This window comes from Anomaloglossus baeobatrachus, chromosome 1 (assembly GCF_048569485.1).
Source record: "Anomaloglossus baeobatrachus isolate aAnoBae1 chromosome 1, aAnoBae1.hap1, whole genome shotgun sequence".
Lineage (NCBI taxonomy): Eukaryota > Metazoa > Chordata > Amphibia > Anura > Aromobatidae > Anomaloglossus > Anomaloglossus baeobatrachus.
In genome coordinates, this window is record NC_134353.1 from 450,313,253 (window position 1) to 450,336,509 (window position 23,257).

General features: G+C 42.0%; 1 protein-coding gene across 7 annotated transcripts in view; it reads left to right on the forward strand.

The window, feature by feature from the left end:
* Positions 1-23,257, forward strand: part of PWWP3A (PWWP domain containing 3A, DNA repair factor) — a 283,225-nt gene that overhangs the window by 133,447 nt on the left and 126,521 nt on the right. For 6 of the 7 annotated variants that reach the window (XM_075353023.1, XM_075353011.1, XM_075353030.1 and 3 more), the window contains 2 exons: positions 15,290-15,955; positions 19,393-19,527. In XM_075353023.1, coding sequence (XP_075209138.1) covers positions 15,290-15,955; positions 19,393-19,527 — 801 coding nt within the window. The remainder of the gene's footprint in view (positions 1-15,289; positions 15,956-19,392; positions 19,528-23,257) is intronic. The other variant, XM_075353038.1, reaches the window with a different exon arrangement.

Sequence of the window (23,257 nt, forward strand, 5' to 3'; positions counted from 1 at the left end):
TTAAGGAGACTTTGCAAGCCAGTCTGGCTGCCAGGTAAGGGGACTTATAGCTGCAATGCCCCTAAAATTCCACGGGGGAACACTATTCTCCTTAAGGAGACTTTGCAAGCCAGTCTGGCTGCCAGGTAAGGGGACTTATAGCTGCAATGCCCCTCTGGGAAATATTCAAATTGTCTCTCCAGTAAAGGAGACAAACTCTAGCACAGCGCCACCTATTGGAAGTAGCGATCCTAAAAGTCACAAGTGGATTTTCGACAATCCTTTGCAATATGACTCAGGATATATAAGCCAGATCAGAATCCCAATTTGCAGACACGGTGTTTCGGGGTGCTTGCCCCTCGTCAGTGCAAAGTATGGGGGTGTCTGATCTGGCTCTTGAGAAAGCTATGTGGGGACCACGGGGGAACACTATTCTCCTTAAGGAGACTTTGCAAGCCAGTCTGGCTGCCAGGTAAGGGGACTTATAGCTGCAATGCCCCTAAAATTCCACGGGGGAACACTATTCTCCTTAAGGAGACTTTGCAAGCCAGTCTGGCTGCCAGGTAAGGGGACTTATAGCTGCAATGCCCCTCTGGGAAATATTCAAATTGTCTCTCCAGTAAAGGAGACAAACTCTAGCACAGCGCCACCTATTGGAAGTAGCGATCCTAAAAGTCACAAGTGGATTTTCGACAATCCTTTGCAATATGACTCAGGATATATAAGCCAGATCAGAATCCCAATTTGCAGACACGGTGTTTCGGGGTGCTTGCCCCTCGTCAGTGCAAAGTATGGGGGTGTCTGATCTGGCTCATGAGAAAGCTATGTGGGGACCACGGGGGAACACTATTCTCCTTAAGGAGACTTTGCAAGCCAGTCTGGCTGTGTATATATATATATGTATATATATATATATATGTATGTATATATATGTATATATATATATATATATGTATATATATATGTATATGTATATATATATATGTATATATATATATATATGTATGTGTATATACAGTTAGGTCCAGAAATATTTGGACAGTGACACAATTTTCGCGAGTTGGGCTCTGCATGCCACCACATTGGATTTGAAATGAAACCTCTACAACAGAATTCAAGTGCAGATTGTAACGTTTAATTTGAAGGTTTGAACAAAAATATATGATAGAAATTGTAGGAATTGTACACATTTCTTTACAAACACTCCACATTTTAGGAGGTCAAAAGTAATTGGACAAATAAACCAAACCCAAACAAAATATTTTTATTTTCAATATTTTGTTGCGAATCCTTTGGAGGCAATCACTGCCTTATGTCTGGAACCCATGGACATCACCAAACGCTGGGTTTCCTCCTTCTTAATGCTTTTCCAGGCCTTTACAGCCGCAGCCTTCAGGTCTTGCTTGTTTGTGGGTCTTTCTGTCTTAAGTCTGGATTTGAGCAAGTGAAATGCATGCTCAATTGGGTTAAGATCTGGTGATTGACTTGGCCATTGCAGAATGTTCCACTTTTTTGCACTCATGAACTCCTGGGTAGCTTTGGCTGTATGCTTGGGGTCATTGTCCATCTGTACTATGAAGTGCCGTCCGATCAACTTTGCGGCACTTGGCTGAATCTGGGCTGAAAGTATATCCCTGTACACTTCAAAATTCATCCGGCTACTCTTGTCTGCTGTTATGTCATCAATAAACACAAGTGACCCAGTGCCATTGAAAGCCATGCATGCCCATGCCATCACGTTGCCTCCACCATGTTTTACAGAGGATGTGGTGTGCCTTGGATCATGTGCCGTTCCCTTTCTTCTCCAAACTTTTTTCTTCCCATCATTCTGGTACAGGTTGATCTTTGTCTCATCTGTCCATGGAATACTTTTCCAGAACTGAGCTGGCTTCATGAGGTGTTTTTCAGCAAATTTAACTCTGGCCTGTCTATTTTTGGAATTGATGAATGGTTTGCATCTAGATGTGAACCCTTTGTATTTACTTTCATGGAGTCTTCTCTTTACTGTTGACTTAGAGACAGATACACATACTTCACTGAGAGTGTTCTGGACTTCAGTTGATGTTGTGAACGGGTTCTTCTTCACCAAAGAAAGTATGTGGCGATCATCCACCACTGTTGTCATCCGTGGACGCCCAGGCCTTTTTGAGTTCCCAAGCTCACCAGTCAATTCCTTTTTTCTCAGAATGTACCCGACTGTTGATTTTGCTACTCCAAGCATGTCTGCTATCTCTCTGATGGATTATTTCTTTTTTTTCAGCCTCAGGATGTTCTGCTTCACCTCAATTGAGAGTTCCTTAGACCGCATGTTGTCTGGTCACAGCAACAGCTTCCAAATGCAAAACCACACACCTGTAATCAACCCCAGACCTTTTAACTACTTCATTGATTACAGGTTAACGAGGGAGACGCCTTCAGAGTTAATTGCAGCCCTTAGAGTCCCGTGTCCAATTACTTTTGGTCCCTTGAAAAAGAGGAGGTTATGCATTACAGAGTTATGATTCCTAAACCCTTTCTCCGATTTGGAAGTGAAAACTCTCATATTGCAGCTGGGAGTGTGCACTTTCAGCCCATATTATATATATAATTGTATTTCTGAACATGTTTTTGTAAACAGCTAAAATAACAAAACTTGTGTCACTGTCCAAATATTTCTGGCCCTGACTGTATATATAATATATATATTTTGTACATATGTGTATGTATATGTGTATATACACACACACACACACACACACACACACACACACACACACACACACACACACACACACACACATACATTCACATATCCACAGTCCTGGTCCAACTACAGTTAAAAACACTCATTTTTCTGTCCAAGTATGTAGTACTCCATCCATTCCATTGTCAGACATTCAAATAACTTATGGTCTTCTGGTTACTTTACACATCCCCCCACTCATTCCTGTTTTTGTCACTGGCCACCATCTTGGGTGTGACTACAAACACATGCTCTGTCTTAAAAAATGGCTGCCACCAGGAATAAATAAAAAATAAATCTTTATTTTTATATAGCGCTAACATATTCCGCAGCGCTTTACATACATCATGAACACTGTCTTCATTGGGGCTCACAATCTAAATCCCCTCTCAGTATGTCTTTGGAATGTGGGAGGAAACCCCCGCAAACACGGGGAGAACATACAAACTCCTTGCAGATGTTGTCCTTGGTGGGATTCGAACCCAGGACCCCAGCGCTGCAAGTCTGCAGTGCTAACCACTGAGCTACCATACCGCCTGAATACCACATGGTTTATCTCACACCTCCCCCCACTAACCTTCTTTCTTTGTCTCAAACATGCCTCGACCACCATGTGCTTCGTCCACCATTTTTACTTTGTAGGAGCATGTGGCAGAAGGGAAAACTGACCTCACATCTGCTCAAACTTTCTCTCTTATTTTCTGTACTTTTATAGATACACACACACACACACACACATATAGTATATACATATATCCATGATGTTAGTCTAATTATAGATAAAAACACTTAATTTTCTGTCTAAGTATATAGTAGTCCACGCAGTCTATTGTTCAAACATTTACAGAGCACATGATCTTCTTCACACATCCCCCAACTCACTTCCTTTTTTTTGTATAAACCATGCATGCCTCTGGCACCATGTGCTTCGTCTATCATTTTAAAATCTGACCTAAAATGGCTGCTACCAGGAATAGCACATGGTTTATCACAGTATTACGGCCTAGAGTCCCCACATAACAACCAAGTCCACTCTCATCCGGATTTTTCCGACTACAACTAGACACAACTTCATCAATTTCTCCATATTTCTCTCAAGATAAACAACACCAAACAAGCAAAAAGACAGACAAGGGGAGATGACGCACAACTGACACACAAACTGAAACACTAAAGAAAACTTAGTTTGCAGCACACCCTTCCAAATCCATCTTTATTTTGCCACGTGGTCCCTGTCTGATTTCTGCATTCCGTAATTTACAAAGACACTGCCAGAGATACCCCTGGCTTCAAGGTGTCTATACCAGCCGATTCACGTCCAAGAAAACACTTTTTAATTAGTCAGATTTACGCCCTGTGCTTCATTCTGAACTCTACAAAACCACTTCCTCTACCTGTGCTCTAATTGCCTCAATCTAGCCCTGTACCCAGCTTCTATGTAGCCCTGTACCCGGCCTCTATGAAACCCAGGCTCCTGTAAAAGCCCCATTTGGATGTCTTCTACCCAGCCTTTTTTAACCCAGGCTCCTGTTAACAAGCCTCACTCAGAGGTCTTGTAACTAGCCTCTTTAACAAAGGCTCCCGTTAATAAGCCTCACTTTGGAGGTCTTGTAACTAGCCTCTTTAACCCCTTCACCCCCGGCCACTAAAACACCCTAATGACCGGGCCATTTTTTGCAATTCTGACCAGTGTCACTTTGACAGGTTATAACTCTGGAACGCTTCAACGGATCCTGGCGATTCTGAGATTGTTTTTTCGTGACATATTGTACTTCATGTCAGTGGTAAATTTAGGCCGATATTTTTTGCGTTTATTTGTGAAAATTTAGGAAATTTGGCGAAAATTTTGAAAATTTCGCAATTTTCAAACTTTGAAAATGTATGCCCATAAATCTGAGAGATATGTCACACAAAATAGTTACTAAATAACATTTCCCACTTGTCTACTTTACATCAGCGCAATTTTCGAAACAAATTTTTTTTCCGTTAGGAAGTTAGAAGGGGTCAAAGGTCATCAGCAAATTCTCATTTTTCTAACAAAATTTACAAAATAATTTTTTTTAGGGACCACATTACATTTGAGGTGACTTTGAGAGGCCTAGGTGACAGAAAATACCCAAAAGTGACCCCATTCTAAAAACTACACCCCTCACACTGCTCAAAACCACATCCAATAAGTTTATTAACCCTTTAGGTGCTTCACAGGAACCAAAGCAATGTGGAAGGAAAAAATGAAAATTTTACTTTTTAACACAAAAATGTTACTTTAGCCATAAAATTTTCATTTTTACATGGGAGAAAAGAGAAAGTACACAATACAATTTATTGTGCATGTTCTCCTGAGTACGCTGATACCCCATATGTGGTAAAAATCAATTGTTTGGGCGCACGGCAGAGCTCGGAAGGGAAGGAGCGCCATTTGAATTTTTGAACGCAAAATTAGCTGCACTCATTAGCGGACGCCATGTCGGGTTTGAAGACCCCCTGAGGTGCCTAACCAATGGAGCTCCCCCACAAGTGACCCCATTTTGGAAACTAGAGCCCTCAAATAATTTTTCTAGATGTTTGGTGAGCACTTTGAACCCCTGGGGGCTTCACAGAAGTTTATTGCGTTGAGCCGTGAAAAGAAAATTTTTTTTTTTTACCACAAAACGGTTGCTTCAACTAGGTAGCTTTTTTTTCACAAGGCTAACAGGAAAAAATGCACCATAAAATGTATTGTGCATTTTCTCCTGAGTACGCAGATACCTCATATGTGGTGGAAAGTAATTGTTTGAGCGCATGGCGGGGCTCAGAAGAGAAGGAGCGCCATTTGACTTTTCAAACGCACAGACGCAGTGCACTGATCGGCCGCTGCAGGACGCACGGTCGGATGCGATAAAAAAAAGCGTCGGGGATACGTAAAAAAAAAAGTCACGCCAAAAATTGACCATGGATGCAGATACGTTATGTGCATCCCTGATCAGCGCTTGGTGGGATGCACGGACGGATGCGATACAAAAAGCGTCGTGAATACGGAAAAAAGTCACGCCAAAAACTGAACACGGATGCAGAACCGTTATCTGCATCCCTGATCAACGCTCGGCGGGACGCACGGACGGATGCGATACAAAACGTCGTGAATACGGAAAAAAAAATGACACGCCAAAAATTGAGCAGTGATGCCGATCCGTTATCTGCATCCCTGATCAGCGCTTGGCGGGACGCACGGACGGATGAGCTGTAAAAATGGACAGGGGATACGGAAAAAAAAAAAGTTATACTCACAGTACCCAGAGGACTAGCAGGAGGATCACTGACCAGAAGAGCTGCAGAGGAACAGATGGCAGAGAGATGGACAGCTTTACAGGAGCAGCAGGCAGATCAGCAGAATGCCCAGGAAGGACCCAGCGATGGACGCAGATGTGATCAGGCCGGTGAAGACAGGTAAGAGGACGTCGGGGGAGAGCAGAGGGGGAGGGGGGGGTGAGAGCAGAGGGGGGGTTGAGAGCAGAGGGGGGGGGGAGCAGAGGGGGAGGGGGTAGAGCAGAGGGGGAGACCGGAGAGGGAGCTGCAGAAGCAGAACAGAGATAATGGGGGAGGCAGTCAGATCGCGGGGGGAGCAGATCGGGATGTCGGGGGGGGGGTGGTTGGGGGGAGCAGATCGCGGGGGGGCACGGCAGGGGCTATCACGGCAGCGCGCAGGGGCACCACGGGAGAGCGTGCACGGGCTGGCTGCAAAGTGAGCACAGTACTCACGTGCAGCAGCAGCGGTGACCTCAGCTACGGCGGCGGCGGCAGCAGCAGCGGTGGCGTGGTACCACAAGTACCAGCCACTGCACGCTGCAGACATGTTGGGGGAGGGCTCGCAGGCCAACACAGGCCTGGGGAGGGCGGCCACCGGCAGATCAGACCGCCCCACTGCACACTGATTGGAGCGATTGCGCGTCATAGCACGATCGCTCCAATCAGTGCTGCAGGGGCTGGGGGCGACATGTTTGAGGTCCACCTATGATATGCTGCAGCAGCTGCGGCATCTCATAGCTGGATCTCACAGGATCGCACTAATTCGGGCATTATTTTTGCCGAAATTAGTGCGATCGATGTGTTTGGCGGTTCAGATTTGAACAGCTAATCACATCGATCGTCGATAGGGGGTGGCGATGCCGCCCCCCCTGGGGTCAAGCAAAGGTCCCCTGCTGTAAGAAACAGCAAGGGACATCATTTGAAAGCCGTTGCTATGGCCACGGCAATCAAATGAAGTTTAGGCCGTAAAATTACGTCCCTGGTCGTTAAGTCACGTTAAAATAGGACGTAATTTTACGGCCCGCGGTCGTGAAGGGGTTAACACAGCTTTGAGAGCCTGTGGAAAACACGTGCCTAACCTGACCAATTAAAACCTGCACTATATCAATTTGAGAGCCCGTGGAAAAACACGTGCCTAACCTGACAAATTAAAACCGCGCTATATCTCTCGGCCTCTTGCCGAGTCATTCACTCTAGGCCTGAAGCCAAAACTCTATTTACTACACCTCGAGCCGCGTTATTCACTCTAGGCCTCGAGCCACAACTCTATTTAAAACTCCACCGAAACCGCAAACCGTATCACAGACAACAACCACATACCATACCACATCGAGCAACCTCCACATTTCCAAACACCACTCAAAAACCCACTTGCAATCCTAACTACCAGTCAATCTCCCCTCAAGACAAACAGACAACAAGCAGCAGGCAACTGAATATGTGACGGTTCTTCCACAATTAATATGGCCAATAGCCGTGAGACCCGATCTGCCGTCATCAGATACCCCAAAAAACGGACACGGTCAGACAATCAGTGCCAGACACCCCCCGAGACCACGGAAAGACTACAGATTATGAAAAATCAGCAGACTTACCATGTTCTCGTTAGGAGGTGATCAAATTCCTGGGGTGTCCAGTACGTCATGCCATTCCAGTTGCCGGTTCATCAGGATTTCGGGTGTCGTCTATTGGCTCCACGCCATTAATATTAGGGTGAACTCTTACAAAGTTCCACAAATTGCCTACTGCCTGATTCTAATTGGTGTGGATCGAGTGCATGCTTGAAAACTGAGATCAGACACAGTCGGATATTCATCTTTCCTCGACATAAGTCGGCCCAGGCTCTGCCTGATTTATTCAAGAGCATACCTGTATATAACCTAGGAAAGGGGCATGGTCGGCTCTACAGTGAGCACACTTGGATGTATCCATTGGTCAGTGGGTTGAACAATGTGTTAGTCCATGGGCTGATTGGTGGGCATCATCGTAGGCGGGTCTATGACGTCATTGGATAGATCCATGGTGATGCTGATGGGAGGGTCTGTCATCATCTGGTGGATCCATGCTGATGGTAGGGTCTGATGTCATCGGTGCCATCTTAGTTATATCTGAAAACCTGGCTTATGTATAGAGAATTGATTTCATTGAACACCTTCTCATAATCCTCTGCATACAGAGGTTAATTAAGTATTTCATCTTATGGCTCTCCTCAACAAGACAATATATACAGTATATATATTATATACAGTGCTGACCAAAAGTATTGGCACCCCTGCAATTCTGTCAGATAATTCTCAGTTTCTTCTTGAAAATGATTGCAATCACAAATTCTTTGGTATTATTATCTTCATTTATTTTGCTTGCAATGAAAAAACACAAAAGAGAATGAAACAAAAATCAAATCATTGATCATTTCACACAAAACTCCAAAAATGAGCCAGACAAAAGTATAGGCACCCTTAGCCTAATACTTGGTTGCACAACCTTTAGCCAAAATAACTGCGAACAACCGCTTCCGGTAACCATCAATGACTTTCTTACAATGCTCTGCTGGAATTTTAGACCATTCTTCTTTGGCAAACTGCTCCAGGTCCCTGAGATTTGAAGGGTGCCTTCTCCAAACTGCCATTTTGAGATCTCTCCACAGGTGTTCTATGGGATTCAGGTCTGGACTCATTGCTGGCCACTTTAATAGTCTTTCTATCAAACCATTTTCTAGTGCTTTTTGAAGTGTGTTTTGGGTCATTGTCCTGCTGGAAGACCCATGACCTCTGAGGGAGACCCAGCTTTCTCACACTGGGCCCTACATTATGCTGCAAAATTTGTTGGTAGTCTTCAGACTTCATAATGCCATGCACACGGTCAAGTAGTCCAGTGCCAGAGGCAGCAAGGCAACCCCAAAACATCATGGAACATCCGCCATGTTTGACTGTTCTTTTCTTTGAATGCCTCTTTTTTTTTTTTTTCCTATAAACTCTATGTTGATGGCTTTTCCCCAAAAGCTCTACTTTTGTCTCAGCTGACCAGAGAACATTCTTCCAAAACGTTTTAGGCTTTCTCAGGTAAGTTTTGGCAAACTCCTGCCTGGCTTTTTTATGTCTCGGTGTAAGAAGTGGGGTCTTCCTGGGTATCCTACCATACAGTCCCTTTTCATTCAGACGCCGACAGATAGTACGGGTTGACACTGTTGTACCCTCGGACTGCAGGGCAGTTTGAACTTGTTTGGATGTTAGTCGAGGTTCTTTATCCACCATCCGCACAATCTTGTGTTAAAATCTCTCGTCAATTTTTCTTTTCTTTCCACATCTAGGGAGGTTAGCCACAGTGCCATGGGCTTTAAACTTTTTGATGACACTGCGCACCGTAGACACAGGAACTTTCAGGTCTTTGGAGATGGACTTGTAGCCTTGAGATTGCTCATGCATCCTCACAATTTGGATTCTCAAGTCCTCAGATAGTAATTTGGTCTTCTTTCTTTTCTTCATACTCAATGTGGTACACACAAGGACACAGGACAGAGGTTGAGTCAACTTTAATCCATGTCAACTGGCTGCAAGTGTGATTTAGTTATTGCCAGCACCTGTTAGGTGCCACAGGTAAGTTACAGGTGCTGTTAATTACACAAATTAGAGAAGCATCACATGACTTTTCAAACAGGGCCAATACTTTTGTTTTGTATAATATATATATAAAAAAAAAAAGTCCAAGCTCTGAACATCTCACGGAGCACTATTTAATCCATCATCCAAGAATGGAAGGTGTATGGCACAACTGCAAATCTACCAAGACATGGCCGTCCATCTAAACTGACATCTCAAGCAAGGAGAGCAAGAATTAAAGAAGCAGCCATGGTCATTCTGAAGGAGCTGCAGAGAGCCACAGCTCAGGTGGGAGAATCTGTCCACAGGACAACTATTAGTTGTATATTAAACAAATTTGGCCTTTATGGAAGATTGTCAAAAAGAAAGTGATTTTTGAAAGAAAGCCATAGGAAGTCACATTTTCAGTTTGCAAAAAGCTACGTAACCCTTACAGCATGCAGATTATATAGCAAAAACCTGCTAAGATTCCCTTTTAAATTTATGGATGCAACATGAACAAATCTGGAAAAGTTTACCTGGTATGAGTACTTTCAAGGCACTGTATGTCCTTTATATGCTGCACTTTGAGTTATATACACCAGATTCTGCCTGAATAAATACTTTTTGATGTATTGGCTTCTCTGATATATTTAATGTATATCTAATCTAATCAAATTCTATGTTTTTATTGGGGTTTTTGTACTGTGGTTCTAGATGCTCCTAGCGCCCCATTGATGTATTTTTGGCTAGTGTTTTTCCAGATTACATTACTATAGCACTGGCTAAAAACTTGTCACCTCCCGCTCCACAATTTTAGACTCCTCATGTAAATTACAAATATCCAGATAAGGAAATGTGTTTGTACAGCCATAAAAGCAGATAGGGTCATGATAGTCAGGAATGGTTCTCTAGGGGTAAGATCCCTAAGACCCCTAAGCTTTCGTTTAATAACCCATCTAGGTATTGCAGTCCATCCCATGCACTAGGATTCTCAAACAAAGCATCATCATACAGGAAGGTGGGAGAAAATCAGTACTGGTAGTTAGGGAAGGGTAGGAAATTTATATTAGTCATACATATTAAAAATTAGTTTAGATTGGGGCAGTAAATAGATAAGAGATTTAGATTTACATTTCTTCAGCCTTCGGACCACTGCTTTAAGGCAGAAAGACCCACAAGTAAGCAACAACTGCAGTCAGCTGCAGTAAAGGCCTGCAAAAGCACCACAAAGGAGGAAACCCAGCATTTGGTGACGTCCATGGCTTCCAGACTTCAGGCAGTCATTGTAAAGGATTCTCTACGAAGAATTAAAAATGAACATTTTATTTATGGTAAAGTAAATTTGTCCAATTACTTTTGAGTCTCTGAAATGATGAGCCTTTGTAGAAAAATGGTTGTAATTCCTACCTGAAAGTCCACACTTCAATTGCAGCTCAGCTAAATAAAAAATAGCAGCATGCGGTCACTGTCCAAGCATTTGTGGACCTAACTGTATATACACATATAATAATACATATAAATGTTAAAAAGGAGCAATGTTTTATATATTTTTAAAAATGGTGACAAATTATTTGAAGGCCATCTAGCTAAAGGAATTTGGCCACCATCACAGACATCCTGGAATAATATCAACAGGTAGATAGAAAGCTTTTAGCTATCCAAACCTTTTTAAGAGCTAACTTTATCTCTCCTGTTAAGTGAGTGTCATGGAAAATCTTTCCTAATAAAATCTAACACAATTGCTCTCTTATGCGCACGAGCGATCGTATCCGTCCCCGTCGTTTGTGCGTCACAGGCAAATCGCTGCCCTTGTCTCACAAAGTCGTTAAACCCCCGTCACACGTACCTAGCTGCTGAGCGACGTCACTGTGGGCAGCGAACATCCACTTCCTGAAGGGGGTGGGACGTTCGGCGTCACAGTGACGTCACACAGCTGCTGGCCAATAGAAGCGGAGGGGCGGAGATGAGCGGGACGTAAACATCCTGCCCACCTTCTTCCTTCAGCATTGCCGGCGGCCGCAAGTAAGCTGCAGTTCATCGTTCCCGGGGTGTCACATGGAGCGATGTGTGCTACCCCGGGTACGATAAACAACCGGCGCAAAGAAAAATAAATGATTTTTTTAAAATAAACGACGTGTAAACGATACACGATTTGTAACCGATTTGCGATCGTTCTGAGACGCTCGTAGGTGTCACGCGAAACGACGTCGCAAACTATGCCGGATGTGCGTCCCGAAAACCGTGACCCCGACGACATATCGCACGATAGATCGTCTCGTGTGACGCCCGCATTAGGCCTAAGCCATACGGGCAGGAAAATCGGTGCGAGTGGAGTGCGATAAAAAAATCACGTTCCACTAGGACCAATATGCCTGTGTCAGCACACATGAGCGATTATTTTCTCAGCCCTAATCGGACCGAGAAAACAATCGCAGCATGCTGCGAATGTAATGCAAGACTCTTTCTCACGCACCCATGTATGGGGCAAGAGAAAAATCGCACTGCACTCGCGGTACACCGCTGTATGCGAGTGCAGGGCGAGAATGGCAATAGCCGGCTACGGAGGAGAGAGGGAGATAAATCCCTCCCCTCCTCAGAGCCGGCCCGCCCCCCGTAGCTGAGGACAGCTCGCACGGTCAGACCTCAGTTGCAAGGACACTCGCATGACACTCGGCTCTGCTGTACTGCCAGCGTGAGCCCAGTTTCATGCGAGAGGATCGCAGTAATCCCCGTGTGGCCCCACCCAGCCTTAAATTTAGAATTTAGGCCTTCTGGTTCACTTCAGGCCAAGACCTTCATTAATGCAATTTGTATATCCTGACAATGTGGAGAATGAGCCGGGAAGGGATTGTATGTAGCCCCTTTTTTTAAATTGATTTCTGTAGGCACATACTCAGTAGATTTACATAATTTCCTCCCCTCATTATACAGGGTGGGCCATTTATATGGATACACCTAAATAAAATGGGAATGGTCGGTGATATCACCTTCCTGCTTGTGACTCATTAGCATATGGGAGGGGGGAAACTTTTCAAGATGTGTGGTGACCATGGCGGCCATTTTGAAGTTGGCCATTTTGGATCCAACTTTATTTTTTCCAATGGGAAGAGGGTCATGTAACACATCAAACTTATTGAGAAGTTCACAAGAAAAATAATGGTGTGCTTGGGTTTAATGTAACGTTATCCGTTCATTAGTTATTTACAATTTTATGAACACTTATAAAACGTGTTCAAAGTGCTGCCCATTGTGGTGGATTGTCAATGCAACCTGTGCGCGCACACACACAATGCGCACTTCTCACGCACACATTGCGCACTTCGCACAAACACACTTCGCACGCACACACTACACGCACACACCGCACACACACACACTGCACACACTATATGCACACACTGCACTCTGCTCATCCTCCCACACCACGTGCAATAACATATTCACCCGACATAACTCCTCCTCCTCTCCTCTCGCTCCTGGTGCCGGCCGCACCGCACACAGCTGCAAGATGGGTAAGTAAACTCTCCTCTCCTTCTCCTTTTGATACTGGGCTGTGACGTGCGGTAATCACCGCCCACAGTCCAGTCACTCAGGATCAGAGGCAACTGCAGCAGCTGAGTGCCAGAACTGGAAATAGAAGGAAATTAAAAAGAGACTTATAATAGGGATTTAAAGTGATAGTGAAAAATTAAAAAATGGGTGAACCATCCCTTTAAGCTTCCAATACACATTAGAGCAAAGGTAGCTGAACCCATTGAATTAGGTTGGAAAGAAGTATTGGGTGAATTTCAACACACAATCCTTTTGTTCTCAGGGGAGGTGGGTCTCCAGGATTGGGAGAAATACAGTTAGGTCCAGAAATATTTGGACAGTGACACAATTTTCGCGAGTTGGGCTCTGCATGCCACCACATTGGATTTGAAATGAAACCTCTACAACAGAATTGAAGTGCAGATTGTAACGTTTAATTTGAAGGTTTGAACAAAAATATCTGATAGAAATTGTAGGAATTCTACACATTTCTTTACAAACACTCCACATTTTAGGAGGTCAAAAGTAATTGGACAAATAAACCAAACCCAAACAAAATATTTTTATTTTCAATATTTTGTTGCGAATCCTTTGGAGGCAATCACTGCCTTAAGTCTGGAACCCATGGACATCACCAAACGCTGGGTTTCCTCCTTCTTAATGCTTTGCCAGGCCTTTACAGCCGCAGCCTTCAGGTCTTGCTTGTTTGTGGGTCTTTCCGTCTTAAGTCTAGATTTGAGCAAGTGAAATGCATGCTCAATTGGGTTAAGATCTGGTGATTGACTTGGCCATTGCAGAATGTTCCACTTTTTTGCACTCATGAACTCCTGGGTAGCTTGGGGTCATTGTCCATCTGTACTATGAAGCGCCGTCCGATCAACTTTGCGGCATTTGGCTGAATCTGGGCTGAAAGTATATCCCGGTACACTTCAGAATTCATCCGGCTACTCTTGTCTGCTGTTATGTCATCAATAAACACAAGTGACCCAGTGCCATTGAAAGCCATGCATGCCCATGCCATCACGTTGCCTCCACCATGTTGTACAGAGGATGTGGTGTGCCTTGGATCATGTGCCGTTCCCTTTCTTCTCCAAACTTTTTTCTTCCCATCATTCTGGTACAGGTTGATCTTTGTCTCATCTGTCCATAGAATACTTTTCCAGAACTGAGCTGGCTTCATGAGGTGTTTTTCAGCAAATGTAACTCTGGCCTGTCTATTTTTGGAATTGATGAATGGTTTGCATCTAGATGTGAACCCTTTGTATTTACTTTCATGGAGTCTTCTCTTTACTGTTGACTTAGAGACAGATACACCTACTTCATTGAGAGTGTTCTGGACTTCAGTTGATGTTGTGAACGGGTTCTTCTTCACCAAAGAAAGTATGCGGCGATCATCCACCACTGTTGTCATCCGTGGACGCCCAGGCCTTTTTGAGTTCCCAAGCTCACCAGTCAATTCCTTTTTTCTCAGAATGTACCCGACTGTTGATTTTGCTACTCCAAGCATGTCTGCTATCTCTCTGATGGATTTTTTCTTTTTTTTTCAGCCTCAGGATGTTCTGCTTCACCTCAATTGAGCAATTGAGAGTTCCTTAGACCGCATGTTGTCTGGTCACAGCAACAGCTTCCAAATGCAAAACCACACACCTGTAATCAACCCCACACCTTTTAACTACTTCATTGATTACAGGTTAACGAGGGAGACGCCTTCAGAGTTAATTGCAGCCCTTAGAGTCCCTTGTCCAATTACTTTTGGTCCCTTTAAAAAGAGGAGGCTATGCATTGCAGAGCTATGATTCCTAAACCCTTTCTCCGATTTGGATGTGAAAACTCTCATATTGCAGCTGGGAGTGTGCACTTTCAGCCCATATTATATATATAATTGTATTTCTGAACATGTTTTTGTAAACAGCTAAAATAACAAAACTTGTGTCACTGTCCAAATATTTCTGGACCTAACTGTAACTGCACAAAACAAGAAAGAGCTGAGTAATCCATAATATGGGAAAAAGTGTTGTGACTGCCTCCATCATCATTGCTATGGATGCAATGCAGAAATTTGATTGTTTAGGGCATTGTAGAAATAGCTAGAAAGTGGAAAACCCTTTTGATTAAAATTTGAGACTCTAATAAAGGTATGTATGTATTATTATTATTATTATTATTATTATTTTATTATGTCTTTTTACAGACAGAAAGAGAAAGCGTACATCCACCAGTGAAGACCATCTCTATGAGGGGGCTATAAAGAACGCTGTCAACATGATGAAACCACCTTCTTTCTCAGCATCTCATAGCAAACGTAGACCTTGCACAAAAGCTAAAGGAAGAGCGCAAGGAAACGATGAAGGAAGTAAAAAGAAACCGGAAAAGTCTGATTCAGATGTTTCTAAAAATGTTCTGGAAATTTCTACAAGATGTGACACAGGAGTTTCTCCAACTAAAGGTAGCACTGCTCGAAAGGTACAGAGGAACAAAGCAAGATCTAAGGATAAAAGACCAGGTGAACCCCTGTGTGGAGAAGAAACCGTTTCTGATGTTTCATCTCTTGTCAATGATCAAAAATCTAAACCAAAAAATATCCCAGTGAGCAAAATTAAGGTCTGTACCAACCAACGCAGAGATACCGAGTCTTCTACAGTATCCCTGCCTGAAAGCGGAAAAAAAGGGACCAAGAAGTGTCCAGTCCAAAGGATACAACCTGGGACCAGCAAAACAGTTCAAGTGACCAATACAGATTTGAAGGCTGAATATGCAGATGCTGAGACAGAGAAAGATGTCCCCAGAGTGGCCAGATATATGAAGCACCCCATGCCAGACTTTGAAGACGAAAAAGGTAGAATTCATAACTTAAAGGGTAACTGTACTTTCAAGTAACTATTCAAATAAGTTGTTCTGTGAGTACATGAGGAATAACACAATTTCTGTCCATTACCTAACTTATATTCTTTATTCTCACCAGTTTTCTCTTATGCATGCTCTGTCTCTAATTTATAATCAGTTGGGATCTCTGGTGAGGAAACTAGATGCATTGATATCCGCTATGCACAGCACAGAGGGATTCCTGCTATTCATTCCTTTTTTTAGCACACAAGACGACCAGCAAAAATTATACCGACGTTCTGAGCTGCCCTTGACTTGAATCAATTTCTGATGGGAAGTAAAACATGCATGATTTTTCTACCTTTCTCTGCCTGTTTCTTCTCCCTGCTCTTCACTTCTTCTAATACCCTCCTTATAGAGTATAATGGGCCTTGTCACATGACACTTGCATTCCATCTTTTCTGAGCAAGACACATTTGAGTTGGTTTTTAAGAGTGGATGACACATTTAGGAGGCAAGGGAAAATGGAAGAAGTGGCTGATAATTGGGGAAGTAAGCTGAAGATATATAAGCTGCCAAGATGTATTGCAAGGTTTCTTATAATTGCCTGTACTATAGATCTTTGCTGAAAATAGAGTTTGTTGAAAATACAGTTCCATTTTAACCTCTTAATGGGAATCTGTCACCAGGTCTGAGCTGTTTCCTGTCATTTTGATAAAATTAATGTTTTCACTGCTGCAGATCTAGCAGTTATACAGAGCTCTTAAATATACTGGACTATTTGGCAGCATGCCACATAGGCCTCTTATGATAATCTATTGCTGATTAATCATTGATTTTTATCAAAACTACTGTACACTAAACAGCCCAGTAAGTTACACATCACTGGAATCAGGATCTCTGCCCCTGCGTTATGCTGCTTTCAGATTAGGTGGCAAAAACCTGGTGACAGTTCCTTAAACAACATGACATATTATGGACGTCATATGTTGGCTTCCTCCCTTTGATGCGGGATCACATGCCGAGCCTGCACCTCTCCCAGCAAACAATGGCTGTCATAACCAGCCTTCATCTGTCTCTTTAACAGCCGCGGGTTGAGCCGAGCTCCATCAATTGTTAGCCTGGATGAATGCCACTGTCTATCTCTGACAGTGACATTTAATATGCGCAGGCAGAGATGCGCACTATTCAAAGCCTTCATTGGCGCTCCCGCGATGCTGATGGGTTGCCATGACAGCCAGGAGTCTGCTGAAGACCCCCTGTGTCTATGATCACAGTGCTACTGTGAAAATCAGCCCATGGCTGGCGTTCCTAGGTGACCATGAATTTTGCTATATAGAGGAATACTGTACAAGCGATTGGATGAAAAGTTTAAAAAAAGTTTTAAAAATTAATCACCCGCCTTTTACCCTATTAAAAATAGACCTATTTTTCTTTTAAATACACATATTTGGCATTGCTATGTTTGCAAAAGTCTGATCTATCAAAATCTGAAACAAATAAATTAATCTCAATGGCAAACAGCATAACAAAAAAAATTAAAATGCTAGCATTGCAGCTTTGCGGGAGCTGCAACAACACAAAAAAAATGTAATAACTGCAATCAATACATCCTATCTAACCCATAATTATATCAGTATGAACATCACCTCAGTAGCCAAAAAAAACAACCCTCAAAGCTCTATATTCCGACAATTGAAAACGTTACGGCTCTCACAAAATGGTGACATAAGAAAAAAAAATTATATTATTTTTACAGATTTCTGAAATCTTTTTTTTTTTAACCGCTTACATTAAATTCCATCAATAACCATGCATGTTTGGCATTGCCGTAGTCATACTGACCTGTAGAAACCAATTGGCAGACAATTTTTACAGTAAAATGAATCCAAAAACAATTGCAGAAATATGGGGGTTTTGCCACACTTTAGAATTTTTTTCCCCACTTTCTAGTAATTCATATGATAAAAAACAAGCCCCCACACAACTATATCGGCAGAAGAGTAAAAAAAAAAAAGAATATGTCTTTTGGAAAAAGGGGAGGAAAAAACATAGGGAACATGCAAATATCCTCATCAGAGAGGAGGAGGACTTGAACTCAAGCACCATCTACTGGACATAACAAACTAATCAATATTGGTCCTTTATCCCCTTTCCTCCACAGCCCATTTTCATTCTTCGCTCCCTGCCCACATGTGATCACCCCACAATTCTGTTCATGTATGTAAGATTTAGGATTTAAAAAAGCTTCCCACATGACTTCTATTGAGAAGCCAAACCAGAAACTCCATTTGCAGACATGTGTTTTATGTTGTACTTCCCTCATCAGTGCAAAGCAGGAAGGTACTGGTTTATTTGGGGAAAAACTGGTCAGAAAAAAAGAAATGCATCGGTTTCAACATTTTATGTTCTGTTTTAAGGTACCATAATTTGTTCAATGAACAATTCCAGTGCAGAACAGTGTGACCTATGTGTACATCGACTAATGTATGACATCACTATAGCACCCATAGCCTATTCTAATCCCACCGAGGACCACATGCGAGGACTTTCTATGTGGCAACCACACAATGTCATACTGATAGGGAATTTAGAGTGTGAGCGCCAATAGCAAATTGATAATATTGTCTGTAAAGCACAGCAGAATATGATGTTATACAAGTAAAATAAGATTTAAAAGAAAACTTGTCCCCCACTTTTACTCAGTTTAGACGTGTCATCTGTAAATTACTAAATATTTCCATGACTGGATAATTAAGGAGAAAAAGCAGATACGGCCATGGTAGAACAGGCAAAAGTGATTGTCTAGGGGTAATTATTTATGCTTGGGAAATGTGTGTTCTGAGGAATAAGAACATAACATAGAAATGCATTCATGTCACCTGGGATAATATTGTGTATTTAGGGTTATACAGAGATGTACTTTAAAAAAAACAAAACAAAATAGAAAAAGTAATACTAGTTTATTTACTAGTTTTCACATGATGAAACCTAATTGGTTCACTTTCCAATAGCAACACTTACACCATGAACTGTTATGTAGTACCAGACCTGAACTCTGCCATGCTTCACAACCCTGCCATCATGGCGTTCTATGAGCTTGCATTGTTCACATCTGTCGGGTCAGGCCCAGATGACAGCACACAGAACAGAGAATAGTAGTCAGATGTACTGAACCAATGACACCCTGATGAGGACACTTGAAGCAGTCTCGGACCAACTGAAGTAGAACCTTTATCACTGCATGGAAGGCTGTAACTCTACAGCCACTCTGCAGACAAGCACATGACTGCCTTACATAAACATGATGTTTGGAGGAACAGATTCATTAATATATTTGAAAATGCAAGGTAATAAATCAAAATAGCACTTCAAAAATTAAATAAATCATTGCTTATTTTGTAATTCACAAACAGCCATCTTTTTGTTATGGATGTGGTTGAAGCTATCTTCATGCCTTACTTTCTGTAGGCATACCATTTTCTTCAGGAGAATCATCATCTGAGCTGTCTCTAGACATTAGCTCTCCTGAATATTTGGTTGCAATGTTTTCATCACAAGATGAATTAGAAGATGTACAACTGCCGGTAGTTATGCTGCAGAAAGGTAAGCTGTTTAGCTTTTTTTCCCTTTTATTATATAATGATAGTATTGGCACTACTTCTAAATATATTTATCCAGATCTTCCATTCCTGCCGGATTTTACTACTGCAGGGTAATGTACTCAGTGGTCACATACAGTCCCTGACGGAAGTTCTGTCACTTATCCATGTTATGTAAATAAAAGCTTATAACCTGACTTTAAATTCATCCATTGGTTTTATAAATTACTCTTAAAAAAGCTGAAACCCTCCCAATTTTGGTTTAGGTAATAAAAATAAGGTTGTTGCAAAGCTGAAATATTGATCATTTAATGAACACAGAAAGGTTAGATTTTGGCAACACAAAAGTTTTGTTGCCCACAGAAAGTAATGTGAAATTCAAACAAATAATTAACTTCTAATACAAAGATATGTTGCATAACATTGGTGAATGAAGTTGTGGTGCTATTAGAGGCATATTTAATATTTTGTGTGACTTCCATGAGCTTGAAGGACTGCATCTATGCAGTTCAACAATGATTCATACAATTTATTGATGAAGTCATAAGGAATAGCAAAGAATGCAGTCTTAAATGCCTCCCAGAGTTCATCTAGATTCTTTAGTTTTGTCTTCCAAGCTTCCTCTTTTTTATCCTACCCCAAACATGCTCAATGATGTTCATGTCTGGTGACTGGGCTGGCCATTCCTTGAGCACCTTGATCTTCTTTGCCAGGAGGAACTTTGTTGTAGAGATGGATGTATGAGATGGAACACCATCCTGCTGCAGAATTTGACCCCTTTTATGATTGGGAATGTAAGAGGTAGCTAATACTTCTTGATATTTTAGGCTATTGATATTGCCTTCCATCTTGCAAATGTTTTGCACACCCCCATACTGAATGTAACCCCAGACCATGATCTTTCCAACGTTTTTTTATTTGCCTTTTGTTTAGTGCTAGCTTCTGGGCACTGATTCGACCATGGAGGCCATTTCGAGAAAGAATCCTACAAACTGTTCTAGTTGACACAGGTACTTGAGGTGACCAGGCCTTTTGGAGCTCTGCTACAGTAGAAGAGAGGCTGGCTTTGGATTTTCTAATCAACAAACGTTCTTCCTGAGCAATTGTCTTGCGGGGTCTGCCGGACCTGGGCTTGTCAAAAACCTCTTCAGTCTCTTCAAATCTTTTTTTTAATTCTTGTACTTGACGCTGAGACACATTAAAGGTGCCAGCCACCTCTGCAGTGGATCTGTTTTTCAGCCTCTTGATAATCAAGGCTTTGGTCGCAGGGTGGATTTTTGGCATGTTGTCAGAGGTCAAGTTGCAGTTCAACTGAAGGTCTGGGGTGCTGGGTTTCTTTTTATACGCACCCACTAATTAATCAGGATTGGGTGCATTATATGACAAGGCGACAAAACTTTTGTCTTGCTAAAATATGACCTTTCTGTGTTCATTAAATGATCAACATTTCAGCTTTGCAGCAACTTTATTTTCATAACCTAAACCAAATTTGGGAGGGTTTCAGCTTTCAAAAGAGTAATTTATGAAACCAATGGATGAATTTAAAGTCAGGTTATAAGCTTTTATTTACATAACCTGGATAAGCGACAGAACTTCTGTCCGGGGCTGTATCTACACAGTCTTACAACGTCCAGTCAGCACATCCTATTAAGATGTGGAAAGGCGATGCCAATGAAGAGTTCAAAGAAAAGATGCCTTAGGGGTATTTCTTGGGAATGTAATAATTTATTCATAGACCTGACTGGTTTCTTTTAATAGGGGAAATTTAGTGAAAATTGTCCTCCAATATTCCAGGGAGAAGTGAGAAGATGTTGGTGAAAGGACTTAAATCTTCATGTAGAAAAAGGAGAAAAGAGTATACCTAACAGGGATCACCAAGAAGCTGATTATTTAGGAATATAGAAATCTTTATTACAAGAGCAAAAAAACACACACTTCTCTCCACCCTGGGAGTAAGGAGCACACACAAGGACACTAGTTAAAAACATTTAAAAAGCCAAAGGCATTATTCCCCAACACGCCAAAACCTTATATAATAGACAATCATATAACAATTTGGTACAAAATTCATGTACACCTCTCTTAAATCAGTTTGATAAACAGTATGGGCAGGTTATTAGCAGCTCACTTATTAATATGCAGTTCTTACAGTGTTTATAGAAGCATATAGGAGCACGATTATAAGCCGAACAAATAAATCCTATATCCTATAGATGTAACATAATATGTCAGAAAGACTATGCTTATAGGGCACAATAATTCAAGGGTCACAAACCGCTGTTTCAATTGCAGTAGTATCTATGAACCAAACATGATAAATGGACCCACATAGTCACTGAGAAATGACCAGAGATTCAAGATAAAGACAAACAAGCTCTCCTTGATCAAGCTCTGTGAGCTACAATGCAGAAATCAAATACATATGTAGCTATAGCTATAAAACAGCTTCACAGACCTTGAACTCTATAGCTGGAATTGGATGAGATCAAGGTGAAACCTATTGAATAATACAGGGTAAGGACCGGTCGAGCCCATACTCACTACCATAAAAAATGAACCAGGCATGTGGCTAAAGTGCAGAGAGGGTGGGTTTTGGCATGGTTACCAAAACCCACCCTCTCTGTACTTTAGCCACATGCCTGGTTCATTTTTTATGGTAGTGAGTATGGGCTCGACCGGTCTTATCCTGTATTATTGAATAGGTTTCACCTTGGTCTCATCCATTCCAGCTATAGAGTTCAAGGTCTGTGAAGCTGTTTTATAGCTATAGCTACATATGTATTTGATTTCTGCATTGTAGCTCACAGATCTTGATCAAGGAGAACTTTTTTGTCTTTATCTTGAATCTCTGGTGATTCCTCAGTGACTATGTGGGTCCATTTATCATGTTTGGTTCATTTGGTGCATAGATACTACTGCAATTGAAACAGCGGTTTGTGACCCTTGAATTATTGTGCCCTATAAGCATAGTCTTTCTGACATATTATGTTACATCTATAGGATATAGGATTTATTTGTTCGGCTTATAATCGTGCTCCTATATGCTCTATAAACACTGCTAAACTAATGTGTATACACACAAAAAGGAGTACGATTTCCATAAAATATGATAAGCTTTATTAGAAAAATAGAATAAAAACACTAATACATATACAATAGTATTACATCAATTGTGAGGATAAAGGAGGACCTCTACCAAAACATCACCCCCCACATAAAAGTATGTGTGTGTGTGCTCAATAAGAGCATATAATAATGCCTGTGACAACCATGTAGACAGAAGGAGTAAACATATCCTAAAGTCAGGTAATAAACTGCTGTAATGATTGCACAGAGGCTCCAGAACTTAGCCAAGGATAGATACCTATCTACCAATCATAGTAGTAACACCAGATGGAATAATCAATAATCAATATGACTTACCCATGTAGGGACAGAAGGAGCACAAGAGCACACACAGTGGGGGGAAGAGGAACCGCAACCAATCCTGAACGCGTATCGCTACTGCTTCCTCAGCAGGACGGAGGCAGGGGTGAGAGTGCGTTCATTCCCCAGTGATCAAGTTTAAATACCCCAGATCATTCAATCAATACCCAGGTGGCGCGCCAGCGTCATAGCGGCACACGCGCAATGAGCAACCCCTAGTAATTGTGTACCTCACTGTGCAGCACTCAAGCCTCAGTGCGCATGTCCCGGAAAAAGTTCCGATGACGTCATTGAGCATGCGCACTGGG